The sequence below is a fragment of the Asparagus officinalis genome, chromosome 10 (genome assembly GCF_001876935.1).
Source record: "Asparagus officinalis chromosome 10, Aspof.V1, whole genome shotgun sequence".
NCBI classification, from domain to species: domain Eukaryota; kingdom Viridiplantae; phylum Streptophyta; class Magnoliopsida; order Asparagales; family Asparagaceae; genus Asparagus; species Asparagus officinalis.
Window position 1 is genome coordinate 64130673 of NC_033803.1, and position 11896 is coordinate 64142568.

At 33.2% G+C, this 11896-nt stretch overlaps 2 protein-coding genes across 11 annotated transcripts in view; both read right to left on the minus strand.

Annotated features, from left to right (window-relative positions):
* LOC109826233 lies at window positions 214-7876 on the minus strand. 10 transcript variants are annotated; one of them, XR_002243243.1, is made up of 4 exons: window positions 7748-7876; window positions 3356-3428; window positions 2698-2794; window positions 214-600 (listed from the first exon to the last, which is right to left on the minus strand). XR_002243243.1 is itself a non-coding variant. In XM_020393244.1 (3 exons), the coding sequence occupies exons 1-3, from the start codon at window positions 7601-7603 to the stop codon at window positions 456-458; spliced, it is 318 nt and encodes a 105-aa protein (XP_020248833.1). In that variant the 5' UTR covers window positions 7604-7876; the 3' UTR covers window positions 214-455. The 10 variants fall into 10 exon arrangements, 1 of the variants encoding a protein (XP_020248833.1); XR_002243242.1 differs by having other exon boundaries at window positions 3356-3479; XR_002243247.1 differs by lacking the exon at window positions 3356-3428 and adding an exon at window positions 4461-4506.
* Window positions 8446-11896, minus strand: part of LOC109826818 (uncharacterized RNA pseudouridine synthase aq_1464-like) — a 14685-nt gene continuing 11234 nt past the window's right edge. Inside the window, 4 exon segments of the mRNA XM_020393838.1 lie at window positions 8446-8908; window positions 10066-10121; window positions 10726-10782; window positions 11055-11205. Coding sequence (XP_020249427.1) covers window positions 8839-8908; window positions 10066-10121; window positions 10726-10782; window positions 11055-11205 — 334 coding nt within the window. The 3' untranslated portion in view covers window positions 8446-8838.

The following is an 11896-nucleotide window of genomic DNA, read 5'->3' on the forward strand; positions in this document are numbered from 1 at the left end:
TACCTGAATGAAGGCTTGGTCTGGTATATTTTTCAGTACGCATCTACAATACAGAATGCATGCGTATAATAACAAGTGAATCTTAGAGGTGTCTATTTCAGAAATTTCTTGATGTGGAAGATGCCAGTAGAAAAAAGGGGAAGCTCCTCTATTGTAGAAATTTCTTGATGTGGAAGATGCCAGTAAAAAGAGGGGGACACTGATCCAGCAGTAAAAACAAAACCTTAAGCATATATAATATGCAGAAGATCCACATATCACTGTCTAAGCTTTGTCATGGAATCTTCAATTTAATAAACATGACAGTAACCCTATAATAATGTTGACTACGCAAATGTAGAAGGAGAATAAAATCTACTACCAAAAATATCACAGTCATCACTTATTTTTCATCGACTCTATGAAAAATAATGCCATTATAATATAGTGGCTGCTATTTCACTTATTTTCCTTCCCTAAGATTGGCAGATCTGATCATGAGAGGCCATTGAAATTAGCAGGCTGTGTACAAATAAAATAACCAGAAAGAAAAGAGCTTGCCCTCCAAGGAAGGTCCTTGAGAAAATGGTTGCCGTAGAGATGCTATTGATCTTTGGGTCCCTGTTTAAAAAATGAACTAGAGTTCAGTAACTAGCATTAGACTTATATTTGGCAAGCTATACAAGTTGCAATTAAAAGTTGAAATTTGCAAAATATATTTACAGATGCAATTGCAGCTGTTTTTTTATTGGAACGCAGTTACAAAGACAAGTTGGCGACATTTTTGCAAAAAGAAGTTACTTAAGACAGCTGTAACAGGGTTGTCGTTATGAAAGGAACCGTGAATATTTATAGATCTAATTACATTAATAATAAAATATAAACAGCCATAATTGAGTTTTTTTTTTTTTTTTTGATAAACAGCCATAATTGAGTTTTTTTTTTTTTTTTTGCATGGCTGTATAGCTATGATCATAGCTGAATTGCAGCATAAGCTGGATAACAACACAAGAACTAATCATTATAGAACTAATTACATTGATTGACAACAAAATATAAACAACCATAATTGAATAGTATTTGATTATTTTTGCATGGCTGTGTAGCAATGATCACAGCTGATTGCAGCATAAACTTTTCATCCCAATACTCTGTATATAAATCCTATTTTTCCATTCAATTTTGTTAAAGGCTATTGACTCTGCTAAGTTAAAATTATTACATCAATGGTTTCAACTGAGTTCTCATATACCTACCTCTAGTGCTCTGTCTCATTCTTGGTGATCTAGCATCTAAGTCAAAGTTCTCTCATTTTACCCTTAATAGAAGTGACCTTTAACTTCCTATAAATGCACTCATTTCTTATTTCTATCCTTCAGTATATCCATAGGGCTATCATAACCATATTTCTAGTACGCTCATTTTCTGCGCATGTTATTTCTTGATTGCTTAACATTCTGATCCATAAAGCATCGTTGGTCTAATAGTTATCTTATAAAATTTTCTTTCAATTTCATAAGTATTCCATGACCACTTAGGTCTCCAAAAACAATCTTCCACTTTAACCATTCTAGTTCATCATACTCAATTTCACCATCGTGATGAGTGCCCGATCGTAACTATAGAATTTTATTAGTCCTGGGTACTTTCCAGCCATCAGTATGTAATATACAACAACACAAAAAAACCTTTTGTTCCGAACTGTTGAGACCAGTCGCATAATCTTATTTTTCAATTCAGTTATGTTAAGAGACATCTCCTCTAAGTTAATCAGTATCAGTATGTACTATATGCGACATTTGTCTTTACAGTTCAGATGGTGCATAAAGATACAAGAAATGAACAAAAAATGTACCTTAGTCACTTTAAGGTTCTAACATTAGCAGAAGAAGTAATAGTAAATGTGATCTATAAGTTCATGTGAGAGATACAGATCTGGTACGCATGAATGTTTTATCTCTTTTGTTGCAGTTTTGACTTTCCTAAAATTAGAAATGTTGGACCTACTTGCTCATTGATGATAGAAGGCAAAAGTAAATAAAATAAATAAATAAAAGTAAATAAATAAATAAAAGAAGTAATCTCACATATCTTTTGATAACCTTATGCTGCTAGGATGAAACAGAAGATTACATCCATTAAAAATCATTCAGCAGTGAGAAGCCAAAACTTTTTTTTTTCTTTTTTTCTTGAAACATATCAGAAAGACATTATCGGATTAGCAATAAGAGGACTAACAAATCCAAGCAGGTCTCAGAGATGAGGGAAACAAGACTAAAATATACAGAATCAATCCTTTCCATCCGAAAATTTAATTTAAATGCAAGGCAACAAGCATGGATTTGATAAATTGAACTAGTCACAAATGGAGTTAACTTCCAGTTGAATGAAGAAAATAATAAGATGATCAGAACAGCATTTCGAACATAGGTCACTGAGATTCACTGAAAATGGTGGTCATTAGTTAAAAGAACATTCTTAGACGGTATGAATGAAAGAAAATACAAAGATGATCAGAACAGCATTTCGAACATAGATCACTGAAATTCACTGAAAATGGTGGTCATTAGTTAAAAAAATATTCTTATACAATATCCAGGTATCAAAATGTTGGTTATTAGTTAAAAACACATTCTTATACAGTATATCCAGATATTAATAGCTGAATAAATATGGAAAAGACAAAAATAAGCACTAGGATCACCATCTGATACGTACCTAGGAGTTACACGGAGAACCATAAATTCTCTTGTAGCTCCTGTGTGCATTCTAAAGTTTAATCCAGAGGATGCTACATTCTTCCCATCTCTACTCTCTGCGATTAGTATATTGTTCATGCAAAAAGATCATGCAGAAAAATAATCAACAAAAGATTAAACTCTGCAAAACTTAACATAAAAGTTAATGACTTTATTTTGCCAACTAATAATGCAAATGAGGGGGAAACTGACATCCCAACTGCACGATATCGTGGTTCTGCTAGCTTGTTTCACTTATTGACTTATTCAGATGAAAGAGAAATTGATTTCTTAATTTAAAATTGGTCTGTTTCTTCATGTACTTTCAACAAGAAAATGTAGATCAGACACGGTAAATGAAAGAAAGAGGGCAAAATGAGTATTTTGTCATTAATTTATCTTCTAATAAGAATGAACTACTAAAATACAACATAGTACATTTGTAGTAAGCAATAGCAGCCCAAGCTTAGTCCATGATCAGAACGCCTTTAATTTCATTCTCTACTTTATTTTCATCATAGTGAATGTCGTATATACAGCACCAACCATACATTACAAAAAAGAGCATCGTTGGTAGAAAATTAGCTAAAGTTTTTACATATTTCCATAATAAGAAAAATGGCAATGAAAATACATACAAATGCTTCTGTCACAACTTTGAACATAGGCTCTGCCTGCAAAAACATTACATGCATCTCCTTTTGAGGATTCCTGAGATATATGTACTAGCTGCTCAGTTCCTTTTGCCGAAACAATAACAAACTGGACAAATAAATTGTAGCATTTCATTTCAGGAAGGAAATGGGAATGCAGAGAGATCAAAGTTAAGACTTTCACCTTGAAAAGATGTAGTTAACGAGAAGGAAAGAAAAAGGAGAAGCAAAGAAGTGGACAATTAAAATTTGACGTTCCATGGTCATTACAAGTTGGTTTTTAATTAGTAAAAGGACAAAATGACTAACTCCCCCTTAAACCCAAGTTCCTTTCTCGATGATTAATTTGCCTATTTTTCCCCCTTATACTATATTTGCTTGCACAATGCGGTCGTTTTATGAAGCCACCGTCAAATACTTAATCGAAATTTTGGAATTTCAAACTCCCTAAAAAGTTTGAAATTTACAAAAAAAACACCCTAAACAAATTCAAAAATCACAAATCACCTTGAAATTTTGAAAATTATAAATTGTCCCATGAAAATATGAAATTAAAAATGAATACAGAAAAATTCAAAATTTACAAAAAAGCACCCAAAAATTTTAGAATTACAAAAAACATCTTGAAATCAAAACTTTACAAACAGCCCTCTGAAGATCTCAAAATATTACTAATGGATCCTGAAAATTTCAAAGTTTGCAAGAAACACCCTAAACTTTTAGAAATTACAAAAAACATCCTAAATCCAAAAATTACAAACATCGTCCTTCAGAATCTTTAGGGTTTTTTGGGGTCTTTTTTGCAATTTATGAAAGTTCCAAGGTGTTTTTTGTAAAATTTGAATTTGCAGGATCTTTTGCAATTTATACGTCACATCATCATCTGTTAAGTATTTGATGGTAGATTAACAAGAGGTCGGCACGGACCAAATCATTAGCAGGACTTCGAGTTCTAGAAGGGAAAAGCACAAATAGTTATGCAACAAAAAAAACATGTATATAAAAGAGGTACCATTTTGAGTCAAATAACAAAGAGCAAGCTCAATGTATCATCTAAGTATAAAATGCTGTGGAATAGGCAATTATCCACCTGACTGCACCATCTTATGTAAGAAGAGATTTCATGTTTCTGAGTCCTATTCATGCAAATAGGAGATATCCATCAATATGCAACTTCTCACCGATTGAATCACAAATACACATGAATAATGCAAATAGCAGTCTTCCATTAACTACATGATGTTTGCCAGAAATGCATGAAAATGGCACTTTTATTACTGGTGAAACAAGTTTAGAAGACCTGTGTCTTAACATTCTTCAAGAAATGAATATTTCCTCAAGAAATTTAATTGAACAATAATATATACATAGATAGAAATTTTGTAAAAATAATTGCTGAATAAAGAAAATAACTACACAATAGAAGCAGGCCTTTATTACTGCAAGAGTAAAGTTAGTATCTAATAGGAAACAAAACTATGAAATGTTTTCGTCGAGGATCAACATTTGTAGTTTAAAGGTTTTTAACCTTGTAATGTAATGAATGCAAAATGAAAGGCCATTTAATATAGAACGGAAGTCACCATTTGATGGATCAGTTAGATGCTTTAAATTTCATTAGTTTTTAACATACATATTTCATGAAGCATATCACAATGAACGAGACAAATCTCCCATTGGAATAACTCAATATGTATTATGGTAATTGGAACAAATATCAACATTTTGTTTCTTTGGAACTATGAATCCTAACCTAGTTCAGGTCAGGTATTCTGGAACACAAGAAATACTAGACAAATCTCATATTTACTTTAAAATCCTCATTCAACTGCAATGGAAAATCACAATGAGAAACATGGAACTCCTAAATGAAATTTTCTACATGCTAAGGGAATAAGAGCGAAATAGCTAATAGATACCAACTTATCGACCTATTTCATTAAGCAGGCACATTTAAGAGGAAACTTTATGTTAACTTCACAAGAATACAAAATTACTTCACAGGAATACAAAATTATAAAAAGCATTTCAGGTGAATGCACATAGGATTGAAAAGCAAACACAATCCATTTACTTCGACAATTTTCTACTGCAATCAGCTTCGTATGAAAATTGGCCTATGTGCATCACTGTAAATGAAGGTGAGCTTTATTTGCCAAAACCAAAAAATAAACAGAATCTGGATAATTTGTGAGTTAGGTGCAGTAATTTCTGGCAGTTCCATAGAGCTACATAATATTGGCAAACTATGGCATAATGTAGATGTCAAAGGCTTCAGCTTGACAATAGATCATATTATGTCCTTGAAAATTTTAATTAAAAATAAATTTCACGAAACCCTGTATTGGATGGAAGAAAATGAATTATTAGAGAACCATTCAAATAAAACTAACAAGTCTAACATGCGTTGACACTTTTTAACCAGCCCATAGACTTCATAGTTTTTCCCTACCTAAACCTGTCAAAAGTCACTATATTAAAAATGATTTCAATTTAATTTGAAGTGGAAAATTTCATATCAAATCAGTAAAAAAATACAAATGCTATCAAATTAGTGAGAAAAAGTAACACGGAGAAAACAAGAATAAGCACAATAAAAAATGTTCTGTTAAATATTTCAATAGAGTTCACTAGATCAAGGGTGCTTAGCATGCTCATATAAATTTCCAACATGTTAAGAACAAGATTAAAAAAGATTCAAGAGTTATACCAATTTTTAGGGTCGGTCATATGAATCCTATTCTTCACTTTAGTTTTTCTAAAGGTTATCTCCTTCATAAGCTAACCACTATCATATCCTTCTTAACCGCTTCCAAACAAATTCCATAAGTCTACCATTAGTCCTTTTTGCTTCACTGATTATAATATTATTACTTGTCCTAATCGGTGCACTTGTTACAAATAAAAGATAAGTAAATGTAACACAATCTTCTGTATAGCCCTCAATTCACAAGACTGTATAGTCATCGACAACGATCCAAAAGGATCAGGCGCATAGTGAATAACAGTTCATTTTCTCTCACATATAGCTATTAGGTTTCTTCAATTAATACCACCCTCTACATTGTTGCTATAACCTATGAAAGAGAAGTTATGAAAAGTTTAACGTAAGACAACAAAAGAAAAAGAAAAGGAAACAAGTGGGAGTTCGAAATGTATAGAATATTTTCATAAGCTTATTGACAAATTTTGTTTAATATTAATTCATAAAAACAATGTCAAATCCAAGCATTTTAAGGAGATAAAAAAAAAGAACTACAATTGAGTTCAAGACTACATTATCAATACAAAAGAAGCAGATAATATTTAGAATAAAAAATACCCCCACCACCGTCGGGTGGTATAGTAATAATGTAATATTTGGGATGTCCCAAATATTACATTATTACTATACCTAGCCAAACAAGCTGATATCGTGACAAAAGCACCCTTTTTGACACCAAAAAAGGTGATATACATTGGTACATTCTGAAGCAAAAGCACTAGGAAACATGTATACGTATTTCCATATTTATAGATACGCTCAGGCATTCAGCACACGCATTTGTAATACAACCAAGTCAGTTTTTGCTCAAGCGATTAAAACAGGACACTAAAGGTAATAAATCATATATATACTATGAACACCCACGAATGCACACAAAACAAACGTCACATCTGATGAATGTCGCTATACCAAGCAAACAAACAAGGACACGAAGTGGCCAGAGCAAAGCATTTTACCCCGAAATTGACATGTGCATGGTGTTTGACACTGCCAGACGTATGGCGTCTCCGCCGCTAAAGAGACGTAATAAATATGTACTAGTAAGCTTGCCAAATGCCTCACCCAAAAATAAGCATATTACAGTTTTCCTAATTTGAGTGACAAAATTAGTTTTTTTTTTTTTTGTGGTTGGGGGGGGGGAGTTTTCCTAATTTGAGTGACAAAATTAGTTTTTTTTTTTTTTGTGGTTGGGGGGGGGCTTTTACTCCATTGTTGTATACGGGCCCTTCAGTTTGCCACAGCTCAAACATGATATTGACAAATGAGCATGATAATGTAGCCAATTTATCATCCAAAATTATAAAAATTTTAAAATTCTAAAAACACAGCAACATATGTCAAGCAATTCAGTAATTCACATTGCAATGAGATGAAGATATAAGATGTATACTGAAAATAGAGCTCCACCAGATCAAAAGCACCCGATTTCCCAAAATTAGGGTTTTGGTTTGTGAATAGATCATCATCGAATTAAGCACGAGATGGTTCCAACAAGATGAGAAGGCAACAGACACAGATCGGTAGAAGGACTAAGATCAACCTAAGAAAAAAGAACTCGGAAGAAAAAAAATAGGGAAAAGAGAGATTCTTTGGGAAGAAGATGAAGAGACCTGAGTTCGTCCAAAAAAATTTGGACCATTTCTCGATTTGTGCGTGTCATCCTTGCGCAGGGGCCATGCTAATCTTCTCTGTATCGTTCCAATTTTATCAGATGTCTCCGAAGAGACAATTAATGCTTGCTGGAATCTGTTCATGAAGCGTTACAAAAGGACTGTAGTAACCGATGTGGGACTAAAGTGTTTGTAACGGCACCAAATCATTCCCGGAAACCGAGTCCAAAGCAATCGTATTCCAACTTAGATAAAAGATCGGCAGTAAATAACTAATAATTTTCGTTACTATCAACTAACCAAGATTGCTATTTCGTAACTAATCTTGCAATCAGTTTTTTGCGCTTTAAATTATCCAGGAAGTTTTCATTTCTCAAGTTCAAATTTTACAACGGCTCTTTGCTTGTTTCACGAGAAATTACATAGACCCCGAATTTATTATATGCTTTAGGCTCTTCTGTTCTCATGTACATTGTGCTATAGTCTTTTATGCTGTTAATTTTGCTTGAAAAAGGAAAAAGTCTGAAGGATCTCGAGTATATTGCAAGGCAAGTTAACAACTCGTTTTTTTGCTGAAAGTTATGTTTCAGCTAAATCATATTTAGATTTCAGTTCCGCACGGCAAAAAGAGCTTACTATTATCTAATTACATAATTTTCGGCATGGACTCAGTTATATCTACAAAATCTATAGGTCACTTATCACAAAGCTTAGATTTATCATTGAAAGAATAATATTATGATTAATGTAGTTTACACCATGACATATATACTTAACGCTGAACACTAATACAATTCTCTCCAACTTTACAAAAATAGCTCAACTCCTCACATTGTGGAGGAGTCAGTACAAGAGAACATTTTCTTCAATTTCTTCCTTTCTGAAAGAACTGGAAGCAAGAAGCACATCACAAGGAACTGAATTGTTTTATTTCCGAGATGCCAATATTTGATGATATCATGTTCAGTTCTCGTGGATGTATTGTCCGTCTCCTTCCTAAGCGTTTTTAGGATTTGAGGAACCAATTTAGATGAACATGATACAGATGAGATCAGCTTCAAAGTTTAATAAATCACTGATCATCTCCCTTGTTAGCTTTTATGAATTGTGCCGCCCAGTAACTTGAGATCAGCTTGTTTAAGTTCAACATACTTTCCATGCCTGCAATAATCAATAAGTAAGCAATACTTGTCAAAAAGAAAAGAAAGGCAAAGGAGAAAGTAGTGTCCTCATCATCAAACAATATATGTACCACCTTCAAAACTCCATAAGGACACTCAAATCGATTTATTTGCATTAGATGTTAATCCTAAATTCAGTTAAACCCAGCATTGCGATTCCACAAAATCCATAACAACCTAGACTAGGAGAATGATTAAATCATAATTGCAGAACAATCAAATTCCATCATTTGTTGAATGGTAATTCCATTAAAGTTTAGACTACACTTGCGGGTGAAGACGGTCAGCAATGCATTTTGAAATGAGAGATTCTCTAAAAACACCGCCACTCTTAACGGGTGCCTATATCTCTTACATGTGCTTCAGCTAAAATTAACCACGAGAAGTATTAAAAAAATTAATAAGAAAACACTAAAACAAGTCAATAACAGAAAATAAAAAAGAAATCAACTTGATCAATCTGTAAATATGTTCTAATTAAACTCAGTAAATATGTTATAATTAAACTTATACTTGATTTACATAATTTTTGAGCTCATGGAAACTACTCATAACACAGACTAGAAAGCTCCAACATATCTCAGGTTGCTAATGACTCAAAATAGATGGTTTGACTTGTAATAGAGCAGTAGATTTTACTCATAAATTGTTTAATTCAAGCTCTACACTTAGTTCATACTGTTCAAAGCTTATTAGTGGGGGCTACGTAGTTTCTGATATAGATAAAAAAATCAGCAGTGAATGTAGCCTTTGCCTTACTGGGTAAGATATAATAGCGCAATTTTAGGGTCATGAAAGTGGAAAAAAAAGACCATTGAAACCCATTAAATATTAGAATCCAAATACTACTCACTATTAAGCAGAATGATAAATAAAATCCTCAGAATTTTAGAGTTAAGCATGAGTTTTTTTTTTTTTTTTTTTTGTTAAGGGATTGCATGAGTTTCATATCAATTGCCAGTTAATGTAGGAGTCACACTTCCCTCAAGCACACCTGCGTAAGTGCCAAAATACACCCATAATCAACTAAAATTTGTAATAATCAAGATTTTGATACAGAGAGTAAAAAATGTACAGATGTGTAGAGGAAAAAGAAAATGCATGGAAGGGTTAGATTGCATTGGTCAGCATAATTACCCAAGATCAGGTGGAAGCCTGAATCGGCCTATGCGCACTCGCTTTAGTGAATGAAGCTGACAGATTAATAGGAAAAGGATTAACGACTATGTGCATAATAAAGCAAACTAAAGTGCTTGCATGAAAGAATACTAACATAGAAACCATAACGGAGCGATGTTAGTCAAAATCATGATTCATATGAACAGATGACAAATAAACTGTAGTGAATAGTCTTCCAAATTGGTAATATTTTGCATTAGGGGACCTAAACATGCATTTCCTGATAAGCATTAAATCGGCACGGTGCGAATACAAATTTCTTTTAAGTTCATAATAGTATCAAGAATAAATAAAGAATCTTAAGGTGAATGCATCCAAAAACAGCATATAGTCATCTATTTCCAACATTTTTCTGCAGAAACCAGTAACCGCCAAATTGGCTTCTATGTGTTATCATTGATGGATACAAGTATCAGTCAAAACTAATGGTAAACAGGATTAGGTGTGACAGTGAATATCATTCAGTTAATTCTAGCACAGCATAAGAATCAAATAGTGCTGTACACTCAGCCCGTCAACAAGATCACACTGTACCCTCAAAGAATAAAACTGTGTTGGATGTAAAAAATAATAATAATAAAACGCAATCGCCTGAGGATCCTTGAACTATAAACTAACCTTCAGTCCAGCATTTTTCACCAATTCACGCACTTCATGATTTCTTCCCTCATGAACCTGTTAGAAGTCATTACGTCATAAATAGTTTCAATTTAAGAGGAATTAGGACAAGATGTCGCACCAAATCAGGAAACATCTGGTTAGGACCAGAAATTAAAATAAAGACCACAAGAGGAAGCACAGTAAACAATGTTCCCTTCAATAGGATGCATAAATATATAAAAGACCACTGAGAAAACTGATGCATCCGCAGCAGAAAAATTCACAACATAGATCAGACAGTTAAAAATAGTTTTAGAGTTACTACAGCACTAAATTAAGTAAATTACCACAATTCGTAGTCTAGGCCTTGAAGCATCAGGTTGTGATGGCAGTAATTCAACAGAATCAGGCACACAGTGGACGCCATCAATTTGTGTGCCCTCACTTATGGCTATTAGGTGTCTTCGATGGACACCACCTTCTATTGTTGCTATATACCTATGGCAGAGAAGTCATAACATTTAATATAAATTAAACAAAAGAGAGAAAAAGGAAACTGAAATGGAGTTTCTGAAAGCAGGAAAAAGTATAGTGACAAGGAGATATTTATTCATTAATTATCGCATTTGATGATGCAACATTATATCCAAACCGTTTCAGGGGAAAAACCAACTTCAAAGAGTACAAGATTCCAAAACCTAAAGATTGTTAAGAATAGGAGAAAAAAATACAGAGAAAAAGTGCTGCATAGACCCTCAAAGCAAATAGGCTACAGATGCAACAGACTTTAGCTAAAACATTATATCCAAACCGTTTCAGGGGAAAAACCAACTTCAAAGAGTACAAGATTCCAAAACCTAAAGATTGTTAAGAATAGGAGAAAAAAATACAGAGAAAAAGTGCTGCATAGACCCTCAAAGCAAATAGGCTACAGATGCAACAGAATTCAGCTAAGAGAATATATGCAGATTAACCTGCAGTTTTTTGGCATGGATGCACCCTTTTGTGTCATTTTTGACAAGAACATAAGGTGATGGCCACTGTTATTTATTGAGCTTATTGAGCGTAGGCATGAGGACACAATATAAATGCTTCTAATGGATATAGATTTAGCAGGCATGTATATTTGCACCTCTAGATCCATGTTTGTAACAGAAAAAACAAAAGAGTAAAACATAAAATTTTCAAG

Bases quoted from the DNA above. Each gene is read 5' to 3' on its own strand.
- LOC109826233 (XM_020393244.1), bottom strand. From the start codon at position 7,603: ATGATGATCTATTCACAAACCAAAACCCTAATTTTGGGAAATCGGGTG. The intron at 2,795-7,527 runs GTATACATCTTA...TACTAATCGCAG, and splicing joins CTGGTGGAGCTCTATTTTCA to AGAGTAGAGATGGGAAGAAT. The intron at 601-2,697 runs GTACGTATCAGA...TTTTTTAAACAG, and splicing joins GTTCTCCGTGTAACTCCTAG to GGACCCAAAGATCAATAGCA.